Below are 24,251 nucleotides of genomic sequence, written 5' to 3' on the forward strand. Positions count from 1 at the left end.
ACAGAGCTCTGGTCCTCTCTAGGCTGGACTATTGCAACAGCCTCTTTGTAGATCTTCCTGCCTCTACTCTACCTTTACAACTTATCCAGAACAGGACTGCAAGACTTGTCCTTGGCCTCAAGCCCAGGGATTGTATCTCTACAGCTCTGAAATCTCTTCACTGGCTCCCAGTGGCTGCAAGCATCAACTTCAAGACCCTCTGCATCGTCCACTGGGCTTTCTGGGGCCTGGGACTGCTCTATCTCCAACTTTCTCTTCCAAAACATCTTCCTTCTCGAGGTCTCCGCTCATCCACCTCCAACGCTCCTCCAAGCAGAAAGTTGGGGGCATATCTGTCTCCTTGGCTGGGGCTTCCCTCTGGAACAGCCTCCCTGCCTCTCTCAAACTTTAGCAGAACCACCTGCGGTTCCAGAAGCAACTCAAGACCTTTTTTTTCGCTTCCGCTTTCTCTCTTTCTCTCCGCTGCTGATGCACCTGGCTGCTCCACGCACTGGTCACCTGGCGACCCTCTGAACTCGAGCCCAGTCTCCTACATGTCCAGTTGCCCTCGCACTGCCTACGGGATCCCCAACACTTAAGGGTCTGTATCTGCAACCCTACAGTCCCTTCTCTCTGCACTTATGAGCCACCCTCTCGCTGCACTTGTGAGTTAACTACACTTCCCCTCCCCCCTGGCACTTCTCCCCTTCTCTCTTCCCCGCACTTGCACGATCTGAATGACACAAGGCCTAGCAAGATCGTTATTTTGTCCTCCCTTTGTTTCCCCCTTCTTTTCTTGTCGCGCCCAGAAACACTTGCGTACAGGCAAGTTGTAAATGCCACATCATATCATATATTATATCAAAGGCCAAACATCTTTCTCTTTCTTCTGTTCCTCTTGTTCTCTTATCATGCATCTCTGCTTTTCTTTTGTAATCATCTTGCTCTCTTTGATGATTTCACCCACTTCTCTCTTGTCTTCCTCACTCTTTCAGTCAGTTTATTGACCTTAATCAACAGAGCGTCATTCAGTCACAAGACATAAATACACATGTCAATTACATACAACTTAAAACAATTACATTTCATTATTAAAAATATTTGACAGCTACATTAATCATAATCTGATATAAAGTGCATCGCAGGCCTAGATCGATAACCGAGATCTACTAATCCCCTTCATCATATGTTGTCTCCTTAGACATGCTCTATAGAGAAAGTTTGCCACTGTGAATACAGTCATCGCATTATCAGTTCTATGGCACCGTATCATCACTTGTTGCCCTGCGCAAGGAAAAAAGGTTTCAGGTGGCTTCTTCGCAGAGCCATATAGAATGGACATATCAACATGAAGTGAACCAAACTTTCCACATGTTCCAATAAATAACAACACTTACGTTATTTCATCTATTTGTCGGCAAAGTCAGGGTTGAAGTGGGAATTCTAAACTTTACTTAAAGTGCACAGAGAAATGTTAGTTTCAGGTGGTCCAGATTCTGTTAAACCCCAATTTTAGATTGTAAGGCCCGATAGTTACTAAGGCTCCCAGAGCTATTTATTTTGGCCACGACTAGTTTGTGCTCTTTTGTAATATAATCTCTCTTCACAGTAGTATTAGTTGTATTAGTAATTGTGTGTTCCCAGATAACTCAAGCATGAAACAAAAGGGGAAAGCGTGTTTCTTGTATCCTTGTTTGTAAACCATTGTGTTCTTTATTAATAGGGTTATTTAAGTGGTTAGTCAACACATGTTTTGACATCTCAGGGTCTTTATCAAGGCTAGTACATTTGCATCCATTTACCAGTTAGTTAGGTTGTTCCTGATGATTGGTTGAGGGGAATGTCTTCCACTAGTGGTCCTGGTGGGCTGTGTAGAGTTGGGCTCAGCTGGGCATTTGTCTGGCCGGTTGGCCTCAAGCTCCTTAATGAAAACGTCTGGATGGCACTGTTGGCATTGTGAGACTCACGATTACTAATCCGATAAAGGGGTGTGGGCAACACCTCCACAATCCATGATCTCGCAGCCAATCAGTAAAACTAATGTTTTTAAACAAATACACCAGAAAGTATCTAAGTGTAGCGCAAGTGGACTCAAACTTTATTTTGTCGAGCTGACTACAGAGTTTGCCATGTCCTATCCTTCATAAAACGTTCTAAATGTGCAAGCACCATGGCAATGCCCCCTTCTTGTGCCACCAGGCCATTAAAGGCGTCTGTGTATTTTTCTAGCATTGGGGAGGACCATACTTTCATCCAATAAACTAGAGGACTGAATTTGACCAAGCATGCACTGGAGATTACTTTCAATAGAGAGCGGTATGCTAGGTGAGCTCAAGGGAAGCCCCGGGATGTTCTTCACAAACCCATTATCAATAGTAACCAGATCTTTACAGTGCATACTGCCCCATAGCTCTGTGCCATAAAGGGCTGCCTGATGGGCTTGTATCTTATATTTGCATATTCTCTGCGGAATTTGGCGATTGCCCCGCTGCACCTTGCCAACACAATCGCAGCCTTTTTAATTTGGTTTGACCATGTAACTTGAAGGCAAAGATAGTCATATGATTTGACTTGCTCGATCTTTTCGACTTGTTGTTTGATTTAAAGCTTAAACTGGTTTCTTGTGCTTTTTTAAAAAACACCAACATTTTTGTTTTTGTGGCATTGATAGTCCATTTTCATTGCTAAAGTCTGTGAATATGATAAATTGTGCTTTGAAGGCCGAGGGAGGGCAACGGAATAAGTACAGAGCCATCTCTGAATATTCAAATTGGACACTTTTCCCCGCCCATGGAAGGAGCATCAGATGGTGTAGATAGGAAACGTCCAATGGCGCCATTGATAAAAATACAGAATAGTTTGCCACAAGCATGCACCCCTGAAGGACACCCATTTGTATCTTGAATGACCGGGTTATCTCCCCATTTAGGTTACATCTTAATGTAGCTGTTATCTTTTTACAAAAGTTGCATTGCATTAAGAAGTGCTGGGAGAATGCCTCATTTTATAAAGAAATTCCATAGCATGGCCCGGGGGACCAAAAGTGGTCTGGAGATCTGTGAGCATGGTATACTCATTTTTCTCAGTGCCAATTAGTTCTTCCGCAGACGTTGTAGCTGCATACACTTTTCAATTGTGCTTATGCCCCCTTGGAAAACCAGCTTGTAAATGATTAATGAGGGATTTCTTTCCCACTCCTTCTATCTCCTTTCTTCTGTGTTGCTTTCCTTCTCCCTAATCACACCTTTCCCACATTGTTGTGTTGTGTTTACTTGATTCCCACTCTCTGGCCCCCTACAGGTGGGCAGATGTCATGCTCACGTGCCACCTGTCCCTTTCTATGAGGACTGGCGTGCCAGGAAAGTGGTGTGCTCAAAGGGTTTTTTGATTTTCTTTTGTAATCATCTTTCTCTTCCTGATGCTTTCAGCCACTTCTCTGGTATCTTCCTCATTATTTTGTTCCTGATTGATACACCTCCTTTCTTCTGTTATATTTCCCTCTCCCTAGTCACACCTTTCTCACTTTTTTGTTATTACTTAAATCCCTATTGAGTCCCCTTCTCAGAACCCAAGATGTGGTTCAGAAAGGGGAGTAGATGCAGGGCCCCCAGTGGCAGAGCTAGGGGCTGGGCAGGAGCAGAGAAGTCAACCCCCCGAACCTTTGACAATCAAATGTTCCCCTCTGACAGCAACCAGCAAAGTAGTGATATTTTATTGCCCATTGCCCCTTTGTAAAGTCCTTCGCACTCTCTGCCATTTAAACCTTCTTATGCCACTGAGGTGGCCATAGATCTCTGTCCTGTGACTAATAAAGGGGCAGCAGAGTCAGGGAGGAAGACGGCTATAGACGTTTATTCAAAGTGGGAAAATAACCTGTCTCTGACTATTTCTAGAGGGGGTTTCCCTACCTCAACACAGAATAACTCGGGTGCTCGTCAGGGTGTAAATCAAAAGAAACCAATATACCGTACTCTGTCTAAAAAATTTACTCTGTCCCTACCACTAACAAATGAACCAAGAGGAAAAGGGTTCAATGAACCTCTAATCCAAGCCACCAGGAAAATGGCTCACTTCTCCTTGTGAAGCAATTCAGTCGTAGGTTGACTTAACAACAGTGTCCTGCAATAGGTTCTGATTTACAAAAAATGCCTTGGCCAGGAGAATGACTCCCCTTCTCTTGGTCTGTAGGGAAGAGCGCTGAAGACTGTTCCTTGATAGTCCTTTGGACAAGTATATAGAAGTCTCTTTACTTCCTCCCAAGGGTTTGTGAACAACAGAGTTAAGACCTTATCAACTCTTCCTATTGCAGGAGCTTTGTCAGGACTTTTTATATCTTGACTACTGGGGAGATTACTCCCTGACAGTTCTTGGTCCTTTTGGTATATTTCACATATGTTGGGTTTCCCACTGTGATGAGGGAGTTCACTCCCGAAGCACTCTTAAGATGTATGGTTTCTCATGCCACCCCTGTGACGAGGGAGATTACTCCCGATGAATACGTGGCTCTTGTTTTTCTGAGTATCACTACTGTGATGAGGGAGATTACTCCTCAGGAATACTGGACTCTTGAAGCTCTGTGTATCAGTACTGTGATGAGGGAGATCACTCCCAAAGAATACTTGACTCTTGACGCTCTGTGTACAAATACTGTGATGAAGCAGATCACATCTGAGGCATACTTGACTCTTGGTTCTTTGGGTATCACTACTATGACAAGGGAGATCCTCAGGTTGCTGTTGGATCTGCACGTGCTGAGCACCTCATCCTGCTTTCCTCCTCTCTGGCGTGTGCCATTCCGCAGAGCTGCTGCTGCTGCGGTCTCGGCCTGTTTCATGGACAAGCCGGTCAACCTCGGAGAGGCCACGCCAGTACTGGATTCTTCATGCTTCTGCAGCAAGTCAGGTTCCCTCCTGCTAGCGTAATTCCTTTTGGTCTCTCTTTCAGACACTGACTATCTCTCGCTGCTTCGGGCAGTGCAGGTATGAATATCCCGGGCCGTGCAGGATGCACTTCAACTTCCCTCGCTGCTCCTTCTGCTCCTTAACACGCTCAGGATTTCCTCAGTCTTTACTTCGTACTGCTGGGCCCACACCAGTGTAGCGTCAATATTTGTTGTCAAAGCCTTTGAAGTTATCTTCATGCCTCCTAGTGACCACCTCGTCACAGTTATTGGGTAATCCTTTCCACTGTTGCTCTGTATGTGTCTTTGGTTCTTCTTTGTCCCAGTATTATCTGGTCTTGCAGAAACAATAGTAGTACCTTTACAATAACACACAGTAGTAGTTTCAGGTTGGGAGGGAGAAGGAGTCAACATGGCCATAGCTTGTGCGAACAAGGCTTTAGGGAGGATTTTCACAGGACGGGAGTCCTTATCCCTATGAGGGGAGTCTCGTCCTATGCGGTCCTTCTGCTTTTTAGCACCCATAGGGGGACTATTGGGTAGTGGTCTCACCTCCCTAGCCTCACAGTGAAGGGCTCCACTCTGGGGAGAAGTGGTGAGGGCCTGTGAATCGTCACACACCCAATCCACCCACTCACCTGCCCACCTACCAAGGTTAATGTGGGAGCAAGTCTCCAGGCCAGGGAGCCGGGACAGGATATGGAAAGAACTTACACTACTTATCTGCTCCTCTAGCCCCAGAGGACATGTGTGCCTTGGAAATGCTCTTCCAATGTATTTTTTTGTTATCTTCCTGGGGCAGACCCTCCCCCTGAGTCCCTCCTGTAGAAACAGGAGCAGCATGAAAGAGAATGAATGAGGAGAGATAGGCATGGAAGGAAAGGCTTGGTTGCCACTCGATTTCCATATGGCCAATTCCTTCTAGAAGCCTGTGTACGTAAATGAAAAAGCTGGTCTAGGAAACAAAACAATGTTCTGTGGCTGTGGTCTGCAAATGACTGAATCTGCACATGGGTGTATGTCCAAATGGTACTCTCATGGAGTGATTCCGTGTTCCACGTTTTATCATGTTCCTTTTGAAAGCTCTCTTTTATGGAACAACGGTTTCCAAAGATGTCATGCATTCATTGATCACTGAGAGTTTGGTAATTTTGTTTTTATTGTTTAGAGTCCTTTTAATATTATTACTCATTTTAATGTCTGTCAGAAGTCACAGCTTTTTTATTTTCTGTTTCTGCTGTTTTTGATTATGTTTTTGTCTGTGAACTACTTCAGTAACCAATTGTGAAATGAAGTGCAGAATAAAGTAGAATGACTTCCAGTTAACCATTTGAGTACCCTTAGGACATAAATACATGAAGATCTGATGAGACAAATCTCAATTTGTTTCCATTAGTATGCATTTGTGTGTGTTAGTCCCGGGAGGATAGCTCAACGGCAACGTGCTCGCCTTGGAAGCAAGATGACACGAAGCTTCGATCCCCGGGTCCATGCTTAGAAACCTCTGGGTATTTAAGCGCCTTTATAAATGCGCAACTAAGACAAAAAAAAAACAATTACCCAACTAGAAAACAAACAATTCCTGTAACAGCCTCGAGCTGTGTGAGCACTTTAAAAATGCAAATAAATAAATCTATATGTGTGTATATATAGCAAAAATCTGCAAATTTATGAGTAATGGTAGATTAAAGCAGCTCAAAAAAAACTTTTCCACCTGAGGTGAAAAAGTAGGATTAGCCATTCAGCCAAGTCACACACAGCACTATTAGTTCACCCCCAGTTCAGAGCCAGGTGGACACTGCATTGTCGGTATGCAAATTAGCCCAAAAGTCAACCCTTTGTTCCAGGAAAGTATTCTTAGCTATAGGGCAGTGCTATTTTCCACCGCTCTCAAAGATTCAGAAACCTGCATGCATGTATGCTTGACCCTTATTATGGATCATCTGTGAACTATGGTCTGACCCCTTGTGGCTAGAGCATTGGGGCTTGTTGAGCAAACCTTTTGTTTTATTTGCAGCACCCTGAGACCCCAGGGAAGTGGCCCGTGGTGGGCTACTCAAAGGGTTAAAGAGGGGTATCAAGGAATGTGTGGTTTTGCCCTAAGGGGTGGTCCAAAAGAAGGAAGATGTGCAAATCAGTTGAATTCACCAACTCCCTAAGGGAGTGTCCGTAAACAGTGGCTGTAGGCTCCCAGCAGAGAAAGTAGATCAGTTTAGGGAGGCGGTGCAAGAGTTGGGGAAGGAAGAGAAAGCTACATTAGCGGAGTTGAAGATGATGATGGAGCAACTCATCTTCCTTCCTCATCCCGTCCAGCAGAGTTTTTGCAAGACGGCTTGGCCAAAAAACGGTGGGGTTGGCGCAGGCACATCACCACCTGCGTCTGGGGACAGGAGTGAAGAGAGACCTCGAAGTAAGGAAGAGATTCTTGGAATCGTACAATGGGGTGTCGGTATAGAGGGAGCCATGGCAGTCTAGTGAGGAAATAGAGCTGTTCAAAGATGCTTCAGGAGGTGTGGGATTCAGAGCGTTTCTGGCAGGGAGCTAGTAGGCGAGCACGTGGCCAGGGGTGTGGAATGACGAACGGCTGGTGGGGAACAAAACATTCCTCAAGCTGTTTCCCATTGTAGTCAGCTTCCACATATGGCAGGAGAGTCTGGTCAAAAAGATCACACTGTGGTGCGATAACCAAGCAGTGGTAGAGGTGGTCAATAGTGGTGGACCAAACTGCCCGTTAGTGCTTGCCCTGCTGAGGTTCTTGACACTTACATGTCTGAGACTGAATACAGAGGTATGGGTGAGGCATGTTCCTGGTGTGCAGAACAGCATAGGTGATGCTTTGTCTTGTTTGCTGTGGTAGAGACTCAGGCAGCTCGCACCTTGGGCAGAAGCTCATATTCCAGAAGTGCTGGAGTTGCTCTGCGGGATAGCGAGGATGTTTTAAGAACACTCGTTGTCAAGTCAGTGGCCCCAGGTATGTTGCAGCAGTCCAAGAGGCATTGGAAGAGCTTTCTGGCAATACCAGAGCCCAGTGGAGTGATTGGACAACAGGACGTTGTGAAGTTCAAAACAGAGGCCTGCAGGGCAAAGAGAAGCGGGGTATGGGCAGCAACTACCTTAGCAGTGGTGGCTTTCTTCAGCAAGACCAGAGGAGAATCAGACTCCACAAAAAGCGAGGTTATAAGGGCAGCCATAAAGGGCTAGGGGAGGATGGAAGGTAGGGAGCCAGATAACAGGAGCCCAATCACCTTCCAGGATCTGGCAGATATAATGAGTGAGACCACAGTCGTATGCAAAGGGGGTTATGAGACCAAGCTATTCAGAGTGGCGTTCAGCTTGGCCTTTTTTGGGGCCTGTAGGGTTAGCGATCTGGCTGCGGCAAAGAACACAGGTGATGGCCAGGGTGACCTCAAGGAGGCTGACGTGGAGCTGCAGGGGTAGGAGGGGCCATTTTACTGAGGAGGTCAAAAAAAGATCAGGCGGGAAAAGGGTAATGGGTCTGGCTGCGCTGCATAAGCGAAGGCGGCTGCTGCCCGGTATGTCTGCTAAGCAATCTCCTGGCCGAGGAATCTATTGGTACACACTGGCGGGCTGCCTCTAATAGGGTTTCAGTTCAGGGCAGTGTTGGGCATGGTGTTGAGAGAGTGGGCAGGGACCTGAAATGGTATGGCCCCCACCCTTCTAGAATTGAAGCAGCCACCACGGCAGCAGGAGCAGGGACATACGTCCAGGGGTTTAAGGAGATTGGGCAATGAAAACTGGGGGCCTGTGATAAGTACATTAGGACTGACAAGATGTAGAGCTCTCCAATGAGGGTTGTATATATTTCTCTCCCCCCATGCTTGAGGGCGCCACGTCTGACAGAAAGGTAGCATGGGTGATTGGCCCCTTATTCGTAGTGAGTGCAGCAGACTGAGCGAACGTCAGGAGGAGTGGAAGCAAAAGGGCCTTGAGTAAGACCGACATCCTTTGGTTTGGTAGGGCAGGAATGAGATGGGGTGAAATGGAGAAAACAGTGTCGGAATTGATCGAAGAGGAGGCCTCCCCGACATAGTAATAATCCACTTATGGGGGAATGACCTGGCCCAATTGGGCAGAGATCATATGTTGCACGAAATGTGGCGCACAATGTGGGCATTGAGCAAGGCCTTGGGGGGCTTGCGAGTTGATGTGGTCAGAAATGATTCTTACGTTCACTTGGAGAGAGGCCAAGTCAAACTCAGCTGTTGGGAAGCCTAGAAAAAAGTTGCACATGGCAATGGCAACATTTTGCTGGGGGGGGCGGTTTCTCAACAATCAGGCACGGGCTAATAAACCTAGGATTGCCTGGGTATTACCAGAAGGACGGAGTTCACCTGTCGGACATAGGCTGGTACCTCTTTTTGCTGAATTTGGAGGACGCCCTAAGAGGGCGAGGCTGTGAATAGTAGGTCAGTGTTTGTGCTAGTAGTGGGGGGCAAAGGGGCAAGAAAACCTTTTTGCTCTGGCAGTAACTCAGGCGATCGAGCAGTGCCAAAACTAACCTCCTGATGGAGGGTAAAGAATACCAAGAGTAAATGGCCCCCTGTTCGCCTAGCACAGTGGGGGGAGGCATTGGGTAAAAAGAGGAGGGGCACCCTCCATGGTTGTCAGCTTCCAGCTTGGGCTGGTGGAAAAAGGAAAGCATAACCGCACTCCATGCAGCCCATCAGCAGCGACTGGCTGGTAGTTTTTCAGCCATAGCAGGAGGATCTGGGAGGTTTGGGGAGTGAGACCTAAGTATGCTGTAGAATTAATGGATAAGGAAAAAGAGAGCTGCATGTAAATAAAGAAAGAGTGGAAATGAAAATCTTGACCTCACACCCTGGTGTCCCCATCACTGACACCTTCACCAGCGCTTCCTCCAGACAAGCCATCACTGACATCCTCTTTGTCGTTCCATCGCCTGATCATTGGACTCCTCACATGGTCCTCTCTATGCTCTCTCATTTCTCTTCTTCTCCCATTAATGGTAGCACCCGGTATGAGGCCTTGCTGGACACCTTCTACTCCTCTGAGTTAATCATGAATGTCTGCATGAATGGCACTGTCCTGGTCCAAGGCCCTCAGGCAACTCTTCTCCTCTTTGATAGACGCTTCCTGTGCCTTATCAACATCCATCGTTCTCCTGCTGTGTCCTCTCTCTCCTCTCTGGCTTCCTTGCCTCCCACTTCTGCCTCTTCCTTGGCTATCTCGCCCTCTCGTCCGTCATCCGCTGCTCCCCCCGGGCTCCTCCTACACCTCTGCAGGGTGTACCTCTGATTTGTACCCCTCCCTTGAAATCTTTCAAGGCTGGCAACCTTCTCCATATGGCCACTCTCAACTCTTGCTCGGCTGTCAAACACTCCTCTGACATCTGCCGTCTCCTGGAGGATCTCGACCTCGATGTCCTCAGTCTCACCGAGACATGGTTCACGGCCAGCTCTGTCATGAGCTTTGACACTCTCCTCCCTGACAGCTACAAGATCCTCTCTGCACCTAGATTAAACCGTTCCGGTGGGGGTGTAGCCTTGATCTTCCCAGAGTGGATTCCTACCTCTGTGATTCCTATGCAGGCCTACTCCTCTGTCGAATGCCTTGTCGGTAGGCTTTCTCTCTATCCCAGCCACTCTCTCACCATTGATACTATCTATCGGCCACCTGGTCAGACAACCTCCTTCCTCTCCGAGTGGGCTGATCTCTCCTCATCCCTCCTGGCCTTGACCACTGAGCTCCTCCTCCTTGGAGACCTCAATATCCACCTGGATGCTTCCTGTCCCTCCTCTGGACTCTTTTGTGACCCCTGCGACTCTCTCTCTCTTTCTATTCTTCCCTCTGGCCCGACTCACTCTGCAGGGCACACTATGGATGTTCTCATCTCCTCTGACCTCCCTCTCTCTAATCCTCTCACCACTCCTCTCTCCTGGAGCGATCACTTTCTCCTTTTCTCCCATCTCTCCCTCTCTACCCCGCAGGCCAAGCCTGCTCCAGCACTGCCACCTACCTTCTTAGTCACCCGGCCCATGAAGCGTGTGTCAGCTGTGGCTTTCGCTGCCTCTTTCTCACCCTCTCCTCCACCTCTGGCTGGCTCTCATACTGACACCGCCCTTACCAAGCTCCACTCTGCTATCTCTGATACGCTCGATGGTCTTGCTCCTGTTATGAGGATCTGCTTGAAGCCCAAAGCCAAGGACAACTCTTGGTACGACTCTGACCTAGTCACCATTAAATGCAAGCGTAGGGTGACCGAGAGGAAATGGTGGGCATCTTACACATCCTCTGAAAAGCTGGCCTGACGCCTGTTCCAAAGGCAATATTGTCTCTCTGTCTGCACTAAGAAGAGAGCCCACATCCACGCCCGTGTCTCTGCGGCATCTAACAACTCAGCTAAACTCTTTAAAATCTGCAAGGAGCTGGCCAATCCTGTTGCAATCTCTACTTCTCCTGTCCCCTCCCAGGCCCTCTGCACGGCTCTGGCCTCTATTTTCATCTCTAAAAACTCAGGACATCCTGTCCACCCTCTCCCCCTCTTGCCTCTTCTTTCTCTGCTACCTCTGCCCACTTGCAGCCCCCTCTCCTCCCTTTTTCTCTTCCTTTCCTCTGTTCTCCTCTGATGAGATTTCCAGACAAGTCTGATCTATGAAAGTCTCGTCAAAACAGGTTCTTCCCTGTTTGTCCAAAACCATCAAGGACTATATTGACATTCTCGCTCCTGCCCTGGCCGACTTCTGCAACCACTCCTTCGCCTCTGGAGCCTTGCCCTCCCCTCTGAAGCACTCTCTTGTGCACCCTTGTCTCAAGAAACCCACGGCCGACCCCTCCTGCCCTGCTAACTATCGCCAAATCTCTATCACTCTTTTCCTGGGAAAACTCCTGGAAAAACTGTCAATCTCCCAGCTTAATCTTCACACTGATTCTGTTGGCTGTCTACATGACCATCAGTCTGGCTTCAGAGCAGCCAAAAGCAGCAAACAGCATGGAAACGGATCTCCTGAACATCAGTGAAGAACTGCTCTCCTGAACATCAGTGAAGAACTGCTCTCCAACCTTGGTTCTAATCTCCCCTCTGTCCTCATCCTACTGGACCTCTCATCTGCCTTTGACATGGTCATCCATGCCATCCTGCTCAACCGCCTCAGTGTTAACCTGAGTATCACTGATCAGGCCCTGGCCTGGCGGACTTCCTTCCTCGCCAACCATCCCTTCCAGGTCCAATTTGGGTCCTTCCTTTCCTCTATCTCACTCTTCACTTGTGGTGTTCCCAAAGGGTCTAACGTCTCTACCTGGCTTTTCAACCAATATATGGCACCCCTCGCCCACCGCATTGCTGCTCTCTGCTCCAATTTTCAGTGCTATGCGGATGACACTCCACTCATTTTCAGGCTCCCCTCTGCCACTTCTTCTCCCTCTCTCATCTCTGACTGTCTGTCTGCAATCCAGGAGTGGTGTGCCGCCAACGACCTCTGCTTTAATGCCAGTTAGACAGAGGTCCTCCTCATGGGTACTCCTGAACCTTCCTTTCCTGTCACTCTCTGGCAGGCCTACTTTGTCCCTCTCACTGCTCCCACCTGTGAGGCTACGAACTTCTGGGACATCTTCGACTCCATGCTGTCCTTTTCTCCATACATCTCTGACATCTCTAAGAAGTCACACTACCAGCTGCACCTCCTCAGATGTATTCTTCCTTTCCTCTCCTTCCCCCAGAAGCTCACTGTCTCTAGAGCTCTTGTTCTCTCCAGGCTGGACTACTGCAACAGCCTCTTTCTAAATCTTCCTGCTACTACTCCCCGCCCTCTGCAACTCATCCGAACAGGGCTGCAAGTCTTGTCCTTGGCCTCAAGCCCTGGGATCGTATCTCTCCAGCCCTGAAATATCTTCATTGGCTCCCAGCGGCTGCAAGACCCACTGCATTGTACAGAAGGCCTTCTGCGGCCTGGGTCCACAATAATTTCAACTCTCGCTTGGGAAATACCTTCCTACTTGAGCTCTTCGCTCCTCCACCTCCAACTCTCTCAGGGTCAGTAACTTCTCCAAGCAACAACTTGCGCGGGTAGATCTCTTTCTTCGGCTGGGGCCTCCCTCTGGAACAGTCTTCCTGCCTCTCTGAAACTTGAGGAGAACCGTCTCCGGTTCCAGAGCACCTCAAGACCTTTCTCTCTGCTTCTGCCTTCTCTCTTCCTCTCTCCTGCTGATCTCTGTCTGTTTCGGCATTGGGCGCCTGGCTACCCTCAGATTTCAGGCCCAGATCCCTCCCACTCATCCGCATACCCGCAATGCTTCCTGGCAAACCTTGCACTTGAGTCTGTATCTGCAACCCTAAAGGCCCTTCCTGCACTTAAGACACCGTTTGTGTGTGCCTTATTGTTGCACTTCTGCCACCAGTGGGCCCGCACTACCTGTTGTTGCTTAGATCATGTGCTGTGTGCTTTCCACTCCCCCCGCCCCTTGCCCCTTCTCCCTTCCATCTCCCCTGCACTTGAGCATTCTCAATGTCACTGGGCCTAGTAAGAACGTTGTTTTGTCCTCCTTTGTACCCCTCCCTTACCTCGTGACGCCCTGAAACACATGTGTATGGACGCGATATAAATAAAATATCATATCATATCATAAAAGGGGGGTGCCAAGGAATAAGAATATTAAACAGAGTGCTGCTGATCGTCTGGGATTGTAAAAATGATTGAATATGTTATTGTTTGGTTTGAAGTGATAGTCTGACATTTTTAAGAATAAAACTGCAGTCTTGTCATGCCACAAATAAGAAGAGTTGGTCTGGCCTCAGCCAAGGTGGGCTGGATCGGGATGGTATTTATCTTGCTGGGTGGGGGGTGAACAGTACCAGACTGCCTATGTTAGGAGTACAACTTTTTCCAATAGCATTAGCCCAACATTTAAAAAAATTAAAATTGGCCCCGGGGCCTTACCTGAGTCGGTAACGCCCCTGCCGCTCGGGGCATATTGCTTAAATATAGCCCGAAACAATCACATTAGGTTGAAGGTGAGTTGGAGATCACAGGCGGCCCATTCGAGAGCATTCTGCTGTTAAAAAATAAATATAAAAATATGTTACAAGCTCTTTTCGCAAACAGTGATAAAAAAAAGAGTTGTCAGACCTCCATTGGATGGAAAATGTTGTTAAAGGGATTTAGCTCCCTATAAAAAGGAAAAGGTTCTGGGGTAATGTTCAGGGAAGGTTTATATCGCATTCCAAACGGCACTATACTAGGTGCTGTCATATGTTAGAAGTCTGGTGTTCTCGTGCTTAACCTCAAGGAATGTACATAAACGCTCACGTGCGATATTCTTATCAAGTCAATGGATCTTTTTTTTTTCTTTTTTTTATTCTAGGAAAGCTAGAGGGCCAAAGGGATCACCGGGCCGCAGTGAACAATGCAGGGAATTCGCGGAGCAATAACAATCGCAGGCGGCGGTGAAGAGCAAGGGGCAATGGCGTGGCTGCAGGAATGCCAGCCGGAAGCGGCCGAGTCTGGGGGCGCCCTCAGCTGAGCCCCGCGCGCGCGCGCCCGTGCGCCGCATGGAGGCAGGCGGAAAATTACAGAAGGATGGGACGCCGTGGCGCGTAGATGGCAGGCCACGAGTTGACATTAAGTGTTGTCGAGAGAATGGGGCTGGACGAGCGAGCAGTGGACGTCAGGACTGATCGTTGAGTACACGTCCTGATAAGGGGCCAACGTGGCTCGTGACGTCAGTGCCTGAGCAAGGGTAAGCGGCCACCACTCATCTGCTACCCGTTGGGTAGCTACAGCTGTACAGCAGCATGCAAACAACAAACCCAAGTGCAGGCGGCCACCGTGCACAGCACCGCCACTTCCATTGCTAGGAGACGGTGGTAGTGCTTTCGGAGCACCACGGCCAGTTTAATGCATGGGCGTAAACCGAGACACAGCGATGCACAGTGACTTGGTCAAGGTCATTGGGTGTCACCATCACGAAGTTCTCCGGAAGATCTGCCGCTGCTTGGCGCGCCCCTCCACCTGTAGAGCTGTGGCATTAAACACTGACTTCTGCTAGGGTTACTACTCAGAGGATGTAAGACGACTCCTTTGATGCCGGTGGGATGGTGGTGGCGCCAGCAGCTCCTTGTGGATTGCCTCTCTGCGTTGTATGTATATCTCACATCGTGCACTGCACACCTTGGACGGCATGTGGAGGGAAAGTGAAGACTTGCTTTTTAACAAAGCCTTCAGTGGCATGCAGAAAGCAACCCTGCAGCGTGATACTTTGACGAACTTGCTTGTTTCTAGTTATCTTAGTTTTAAGTGACGGTGTGCTCTGGTTTTTAGATTTTTCAAGAGAAAATCGTATTTTATTTTTTTGTGACATCATTTTGGTCACGTGCATAATTTTTTGTGAAGGCAGTTTTTTTGAAGACTTGGATTCGGAGTTAAAGAAAACTGAACATTTTGTATGTTAACACTATTTGTGGTGCTCAAATCGTCGTTGGAGCAATGGCGGGGAACTGTGACTGCATCGCCAGCATGTACGGCTACGATCTTGGAAGCAGGTTCATTGATTTTAAGCCCCTGGGCTTTGGCGCCAGTGGACTGGTCCTCTCTGCCGTCGACAGCCAGAGCTTCCGGAAAGTGGCGGTCAAGAAGCTCACCCTCACCGACTCGCGCAGCGCAAAGCATGCCTTGCGGGAGGTCAAAATCATTCGCCGGTTGAACCATGACAACATTGTGAAGCTGCACGAGGTGCTGGGCCCTAAGGGAGCGGAGATGCAGGGGAACTTCTTCAAGATGAGCGTGGTCTACATAGTCCAGGAGTACATGGAGACCGATCTGGCACGCTTGCTAGAGCAGGGCGCGCTCACCCAGGACCACGCCAAGCTCTTCATGTATCAGTTACTTCGAGGACTGAAGTACATCCACTCTGCTAACGTGCTCCACCGAGACCTCAAGCCTGCCAACATCTTCATCAGCACAGAAGACCTGCTCCTGAAGATCGGCGACTTCGGCCTAGCGAGGATTGTGGACCAACACTACTCGCACAAGGTATGTGAAGAAGCACTTGTACACTGACTGAGATTTTGCTGTTTGTGTTTTTCCGTTATTCTTGAAATCGGCTTATTTTTTTACTAATTTATCAGTCAATATTCACTATGATTCGATGATCCGCCCATATGGGTTGTTTTGCGTTGTACTGATTGTGTAATTTGTGCAATAATATGCCTGTTTTGAATGTTCAAGCCACAAAACACAAGGCGCTTTGTAGAGTTTCTGTTGACAATGATCAGAGGAGTCTGATCAGAGGTTCTTGCACGGATTCTCGGCTCCTCCACATTCCGCGACCTCGAATCTTCTTCGCTCACCCCATCCAGTTAATTCAAAGCATTGCTTTTTAGGAATTCGTTGTCGACTTCATACTTCTGCCTTCCGTGCTGCCACCGCCTGTGTAAAAATCTCCTCTAGCCCCGCGGACGGGGGAGTGGGACTTCAACGGGTGTGGGGCAGGGGAAGGCTGGTGAGTGGGTGGTGCTGGAAGAAGGTGGTTCAGAAGGATTTGAAACTATGCATTCCCAGGAGAACTCAAAGGGGAGAAAGGTTGTCAGGGCTCTAACCTGTGTCTTTTGCATGCTCTAGAGTGAGGGACGTGCCACCGCTCTTCTGACTTGAGCAGGGACTCTTTCGCTGTATTCCCATCACAGCCATACCTGTGTTATTCGCTGTTGGGAATTTTACTTGAGGTCCTGCTACAGAGATTTAGCTCAAATACAGCGCATCTGCTTATGATGAATGCTCATTTCACAAACACACATCGTGACTTTTTCACGCCTGATAAGAAGCTCTGCTCATTTCACAAACAAACATCGTGACTTTTTCACGCCTGATAAGAAGCTCTGCTCATTTCACAAACAAACATCGTGACTTTTTCACGCCTGATAAGAAGCTCGGTAGACATTGAGGGCATGCTTCTGAGCTCCATGTAACATAGGAAAGTGTAATTCCGTGTTATCTGCTTTTGTTCAGACAGATATAGTATATGGAGCAAGTCAGAAAATTGCCGCTCCATCGTGGAAGGACACTTTTCTTACTTTACATAGAGCTCAGAGTATGTATAGAAATCTAGTTGTGTATTTACTGCGCAGACATTTAAGCGCAGGATACATGCTATTAGATGTTCTATGTTATCGCAGAGATGTGGTGCTTTCCATTTAAGTGTCCAGACCCATTGGTTTTACCCTTGTGCATTTGTGCAGAGAATTCCCAATACTTCAGTTTAATAATGTCTTCAGACTGCCACGCGCAGCAGCGCTGTGTGTGTTTGAATTTCTCAGAGCAGCACCCATCAAGCAGGCTTCATTGGCACGCCCTTGGCACCCCATGGTTTGCTTTAGGGACTGCGGCCTTCTTGCTGTAAATCGTGTCACCGTGTCACATCGGATGAACGACAAAAGATTTAGTGAAGGGCCTTGAGTGGAGTGACTGTTTTGTGATTGTTAATATTTTTCGGAAATACTGCTATAAAGACACACACGTTCTACACTAGAAAAGGCTTTTTAATAAAGCACACTGATATTATAGGTTCTTTATAACGCGCTTAATACCCGTTAAGATTTTGAAGTAGTATTGTGCTCCTTATTTTTGTAAGTTATAATTAAAATGATGTTCAGACTAGGGGAACTGTCTTCATATGCACTTTCTGTCTCGTGCAGCCATTTACTTCCACGGTGCGCCAGCTTACACCCCCCATGAATGCGCGGTCTCATCTACTAAGCAGCGCCTTCCGTGTTAGGTTTCACATGCCAGGTAGCTGCAGTATATGGAAGGTGCACACTAACATGTCCAGGTGCTGCCATCCCATGGCTACGGAGTCTCAGTCGCCCAAGTACTGCCATCCCATGGCTACGGAGTCTCAGTCGCCCAAGTACTGCCATCTGTTGACTCTGTTGACATGTAAAGGCAGACGTGACCGTCACAGTCATTACATTTAAGGTACAGCCTCATATATCCACGTTTTTTCCCCTCATATGTAAATTGTAGCCTTATTTTCCTAGACGCAGCCTGGAGCCACAGACCTACCCAGCCCACCAGCAGTAGGACATTTTACACAAGTTCGCAGGTGGGCAGATGATGGGGTGTGATCAGGGTCGGACTGGGGCATAAAACGGTCTCGGGCACCAATGAAAAAGTGTCCCACACTTGCACGTGGTAATTCATTCCTTTTGTGAAGACTTTTTGAATAGAACGAAAGGGGGAGTTTTTTGACGTGTGATGCAAACTGTGCAATTTAAAAAATATTTATTCAGCAACCCTGGTCAAACTACTAGCCACGTAGTGAAGTAACTCATCGAACTGCCCCCCCCCCAGCCCCTCCCCCACCGACCCAAAAAGTGGCCCTCTTTGACCAAAAAACGGGCCCACATTAGCTTTTTGCCGTTTGTGGTTCGGGCATTGCACTATTGTCCTATAGGCCAGTCCGAGCCCTGGCGTGAGCTTTGACATACGTGGACATTTGGTGGTCATTGGTGTATTTTTAAAGGGAAAGGTTTCTTTTTGTTTTCGTTTATTTACTGTGCAAACCCAACTGAATCGCTTGGAGGACATATACACATTGATTTAACGCTTTTTCCCTAATATCGTACAAGTTGGGAAGTTGAGATTTTAGCCAAATGTCCTAATTTCAGTGTCTCACATGGATTCAGTCGACCGCCTTTCTTATCATAGCATGTTTAGTTTTATACCAACCTACAATGATGTCTACATTGCAGCTGGTTACTAGTAGAACCAGTTGTCTGTATTTCATAAACCGGCTTTGCAATTAATCGAACCACATTATAGACCACCCTGACAATATAAAAAAACAAGCAATGACTGTGTAAATGGAGTTAGATCAAGTTTATTGTTTTTTTTTATAGTTGTTGCTAACATAATGTTCCTTTTCATACTTACAGATTTTACTATTATCCTACTCAGCGTTCCTCTGTTTATAAACACCAAAAATGACGAAAAGCTCGGTCAGACCTGCTGGAATATCCGTGACAAGGTATAGGATGAAAACTTAATAGCAGCGAGCACGTGAACCCACCGAGCCATCTCCCTCTCTATCTACACAATGTATAAAAAAGAAGGCCATTTATGAAATGTACAAAAGTACTGAGAGTTCAGTGTTTTGAACGGTTTTCAATTGTCACACATAATATATAAAAAGTCACCTTTACACAAACTGTAAAGAAGCAAAAGCCACACAAACAGATCAACGAAAACCCCTGCTCATTTTGAAGAAGGTACTGAAGGTACTATTGCGGGAAAAACGTTCAGATTCCTTAAGCCAATAGATGAGGCGTGCACTTCAGGCTCAATGGAGGTTCTTGAGGTGGTAGTGCACATGTTGCCATTGTAAAAGGAAGGAATGCACATTCTTAAGTGTTAGGACACCTCCTGGTTGAATGGAAAGCTACCCGATTAATAAGACCTGAACTTTCTAAGCAATGTCTGCATAACACACAGGCTGGATCTACAGCATCTTTCTGGTATAGAATTATACAGGCTCTCAAATGTCTGTGTCATGGGCCCCGCTAATAAAAGGACCCTCTGCAGACCGGTGCAGCAGACCGGCTGCAGACTCCCAAAGAGGAACGACTCAGTCTGTGTGTCATTCATGGAGGAACTGGGCCTCAATGGTGCCGATGTCCATAGCCCCATGGGGCCCCAACCCCTGGAGGAACTGGGCCTCAATGGTGACGATGTCCATAGCCCCATGGGGCCCCAACCCCTGGAGGAACTGGGCCTCAATGGTGACGATGTCCATAGCCCCATGGGGCCCAAACCCCTGGAGGAACTGGGCCTCAATGGTGCCGATCTGGGCCTCAATGGTGCCGATGTCCATAGCCCCATGGGGCCCCAACCCTCGGAGGAACTGGGCCTCAATGGTGCCGATGTCCATAGCCCCATGGGGCCCCAACCCCCGGAGGAACTGGGCCTCAATGGTGCCGATAGGGCCTGCTGGAAGCCCATAGCAGGCCCCAAACCCCCGATGTCCATAGCCCCATGGGGTCCTGCTGGATGCCCCAGCAGCCCCGCTTACAACACTTAGTAATGTTTACTCTCAAAACGTAGCGATTGGTGTTCATAATGCCTTACTGTGGAAAAAAGCCTCTCGTATAATAGCAGACGAGAACCTTCTTTTCAGGGCGGGTGAACTCGTGCCTCTGGAGCGGTCCTCTGCATGGAGATTTGGTTTAGCAGGCATCGCGAGAGCAGTGGAGGGAAGCCTGCTTCCGGTGCTTCACGGTGTCACGTTTTATGTTGCAGAGCTGGGCATTGTTCCCTGGACCCCTTCGTTTCTGCATCGTTCCGAGGCCGCGTGCTCTGCAGTCTCTGCGCGTTTTGGAGTTGGCCTTCAGGATTATGCACTCATTTCATACCAATGTCCCTGGGTCAAAAGAGCAGACCCTAACATAGAACTGATGTCAAATGTTAACAATGAAATAAAGATTCATCTGGCCTCCCACCGCCTTCACAGGCTGAGAAGCAACTTTCCCCAGCAGGCAACCGTACACATCTCCATATGCTGATGTGCCCCCGTTCAGGCCACAGAACCCCCGGAACAGGGGGCTAGCAGCAGCTGATGCACGCCACCCACTTGCAGCCAGTGGTGTAGGACCTGGCCCAGCTTCCCTTGATCTGCATCCGTGAGCTCTGCTCGAGCCCTGTTTCCCGCCGAGATCACAACCCCACTCTCAAAACGTCAGGGCCTCCCGGCTGAGAAGGACCGTCCTGGGGCGCTAAACTCTAAAACGCCAAGGAAGGGCTGCCTGTATCATGAATGGATCCAAGGCGGTTGCAAATACAGATGGTCACACGGGGAGTCCATGAGATGATCTTCACAGCACCTATTAACAGCTATTCTCCACTTGCAAGCAGTAGCTGTGCAGAGGCAGGACAGCCATTCTCGGGCTTCCTTCATTGCCCTCCCGGGCAAGGATGCTTTTCTGGGTACCCAGCCGCGGTGCAGTCCTGCGGCGGTGGCCTGATTGCTTTTTGGAGATAGATATGTGTTCATGCAATGCGGTGCGCTGCAGGGAAGTGCCAACCATGTTTCCGGCTGCCTAGAGATGCATTGCGGCGACAGCTGTGGGCTAACGATTTTTCCGTTGATGAGCCGCACCCCGCCCCCCTGCAAATAGCTTTGCTGGCGCGAGGCGATGTACGAGCTCCGAAGATCCGTTCATTGGTTTGGGTCTATTTCACCTAAAACATTTGACCTAACATTTGACCTAATCACATTTGATCGAATTAATTTGACCTTTTTACCGGCCAAAAATGCGGGGAAGCCCCACTTCCCCTCAACCTAATCTATACCCTTACCCACCCCCATATATATAAGTCCAAATGTTTTTAGGTCACATTATGCCCTGTGCCCTTATCCTAGCCACTGCCTACCTGGATGATTCTGCTATTTCTTGTGTCCATTAAGCAACACCCGGGCTGGTCACTCCTTGCTTGACACTGCTTGTTCCCTGGTCGAATACTATGCTGGAGCTCAGTCGCTGCAGATTCCAATAGTACCCACCTGTAAAAAGATATTATTTCAAGTGGAATGAGTGTATATCCTTTTCTTTTTCAGGATGTACCCCTCAGGATGTACCCCTCGCGGGTGGCTGGTGAGACTGGCACACTATGCCGCTTAGTCGATACTGTATGCATAGCGGAAATAGCCTAATTTGACCTTTCTCCTCTTAGACCCATTCAAGTGTTATGCCTGCGTCTTAGTCAAGAGGCGACCACTTGCTCTCTGCAAAGGACATGATACATGTGATAAATACCTACATAGCAAGCCACGCCCATTAACGACTGTCTTCCAGCTGAACAGACCCCGGCTGACACGTATCCAGTCGAGAACCGAGGTTCATCCTTGTGCATTGATATTTCAACACGGGTATCTCTCAAACATTACAGCGTCCCAGCCGGTGCATGGCAGGGCATGTGATGTCTCTCCAGTACATGCATCTCCCGCTTTACTGTACCTCATCACATTTGGGCTGTGCTCATCTGTAAGAAGCGTGGCCACCCAGACAGCCCCATTGGCACATTGATTTGGCCGGTAAGATGGCCCAGTGGGTTAAACGCACGTTGCGGTGATCTGTGCTTATCTGCAAGTCGCATGTTCGAATCCCAACAAGACCAACTCAGCCTTTCATCCTTCCGAGGTCAACAAATGAATCCAAATTTCAGATGGGTAATATATGTAAATATGTCCTATGTAAGGTGCTACATTAAAAATAATATGTATATATTATTATTTCTACTTCCTGATGATGTTTTTACCATCATTACATCCTGTTTTCTGTACACCTCTCAGCGTTACTGCCATAATGGTAAAGTAGGAAGGAATCGGGAATAAAATCACAGCTGTTAGGTACTTCTTACCCCTCTCACATCCTGTGTCAGGAAAAGCGGCTGCACTGCCACCCTCCTTCTCCTTGAGGAGAGGGGAGTGTGGCCTGGATAGATAGCCTCTTGATGTGAGGTCCAGTCTAATAGACGTGAGATATTCCTGTGTCCTAGTGTCTCTGCAGGATGGTCCAGGCTGCAATTTCCGTCTCGAGATTAATATTCCAGACTCATTGAATACATTTTAGGGAGATTGTTAATATGTTGAAGGAAGGAATTGACATGTGCTTCAATGCCAGAGTCCTATTCTGCTCACCGTGTGCCAGTCCTGCGGCACACAAACCAAATCATGTTGATTTAGGATTCGGCCGTGATCCAACACAGTCGCTACTTGTGCCAATATTCGTTCGGCCGGTCTACTTTAACACATGTCACCTTTGGCAAGGGCCCCGTATCCAGTTCACATATCTGTTTTGCCAAGAGCCAAGCATTGCCTTTGGTCACAGAACCCATAAGGGTCAAGTTGGAGTAAGGCCCCGGCCTAGACTATGCCAAGTCTAGGACCATCTGTGCAAGAACTCTCTCCAGTTAAGGAGACAAGCAGTGGGCAAGGGTTGACTGATGGCACCCTTGGTGAGACTCCCTGGTGGAAGCTGTTATTTTCTGGAGGACGTTTTTTTTTGTACATGAATATCTGAATTCCAGTGGCTGGAAGAACCATGACACGATAGCCCCTCTAGTAGAAAGTCCTGAGTCTGATATAGACGCCGATCCACTCAACGTCTTGAGAAAGTTACATCGCAACAAACTCAAGTAAATAACTAGGGGTAGGTCACACTATAGAAGTCTTCCACAAGATCAAACCCAGAGATGAAATCCACTGTGAGTTCCTAGGTGAAAAAAATCTTTACTATCAAGGCAAGACTTAGCCTGAAAAATGGTCAATCCTTAATCATAGTGCAAACATACAAGTTAAACCAAAACATGATAGACAGAGACAGAGAGCCTTCCTATCGGGACTCCTGCTTCCAATTTCTTCCCTTCACTCTGACCATCTTCCATGGATTCTCCCCCTTCATCTATGGCCAGTGTCAGGCAGAATTGCAGGCAGTACCCTCTGGGACCACTACACACAATTAGGACTACAGGTGTTAGCCAAATCAACCTTTGGTATAAGTCTGTACCACACAGTTTTTGGTAGCGAGCTGAGCAGCCAGGCTTATCTCAAGAGGGAATGTGAGCAGTACAAGTAGTTACACAGAGGACTTTCAATCACAGTGGTTCAAGTAAACACTTATACTCAAGGTTTCTTGTTAAAAACACTTATTAATTTATTACACAATCATTTAGAAAACATTTCATTAGAAGAAGGCATCTTAATATTATAAACCAATACACTTCAATACAAAATTTGAAGAGTTTGAGACAGTTTGAGCTCTCATGAAATGGGAGCCAAATGGCAGTTCAGTTACTTACAATGGAGCAAAAGGCACAAGGTAAGTAAAATAGATCATAGATACTTAATAGACAGTGCAAATAGTTTCAGTTCACCAGAAGAGTTCAATTCAAGTCAATAGGCTTAGGCCAAAGTCAATGGGACAGTGTTCTGGATAGGAAAGAGCAGTTCTGGTATCAAACAGTAAAGTCTTTGCAAAGGTTCTTAGAAGTAGTTTAGGTGAAAAGGAATCATATGTCGGGTCACAAGCTGATTAGGCCTGCATGTTGGGAAAGTTTCACGAACTTTCACCGCAAGATTGGCGTTCTCTCAATCTGATTGGCACAGTACATTAGTATGAAGAACAAAATGCAGCTGAAGACGTTGGTCCCTGGTAGGTCCTGCAGATCTCACTGTTCCTGAGCCTCAGTCGTGGGGAGAAGAGGGAGGACGTCGGGGGACTCCTGCACTGCACGGGATCGTCGAAAAAGCAAACAAGATGGAGTCACTTCAGTTCCAGTAGCTGTAGATTAAAGCGCACAAGCTGGTATCCCTCTCCCTGGTTAATCCTAACCAGCCTTGAGAATGG

General features: G+C 47.8%; 1 protein-coding gene across 1 annotated transcript in view; it reads left to right on the forward strand.

Moving 5' to 3' along the window:
* Positions 1–24,251, forward strand: part of MAPK4 (mitogen-activated protein kinase 4) — an 800,432-nt gene that overhangs the window by 320,558 nt on the left and 455,623 nt on the right. Inside the window, exon 3 of the mRNA XM_069626975.1 lies at positions 14,219–15,885. Coding sequence (XP_069483076.1) covers positions 15,340–15,885 — 546 coding nt within the window. The 5' untranslated portion in view covers positions 14,219–15,339. The remainder of the gene's footprint in view (positions 1–14,218; positions 15,886–24,251) is intronic.

The sequence above is a fragment of the Ambystoma mexicanum genome, chromosome 6p (assembly GCF_040938575.1).
Source record: "Ambystoma mexicanum isolate Mex_15411 chromosome 6p, UKY_AmexF1_1, whole genome shotgun sequence".
Lineage (NCBI taxonomy): Eukaryota > Metazoa > Chordata > Amphibia > Caudata > Ambystomatidae > Ambystoma > Ambystoma mexicanum.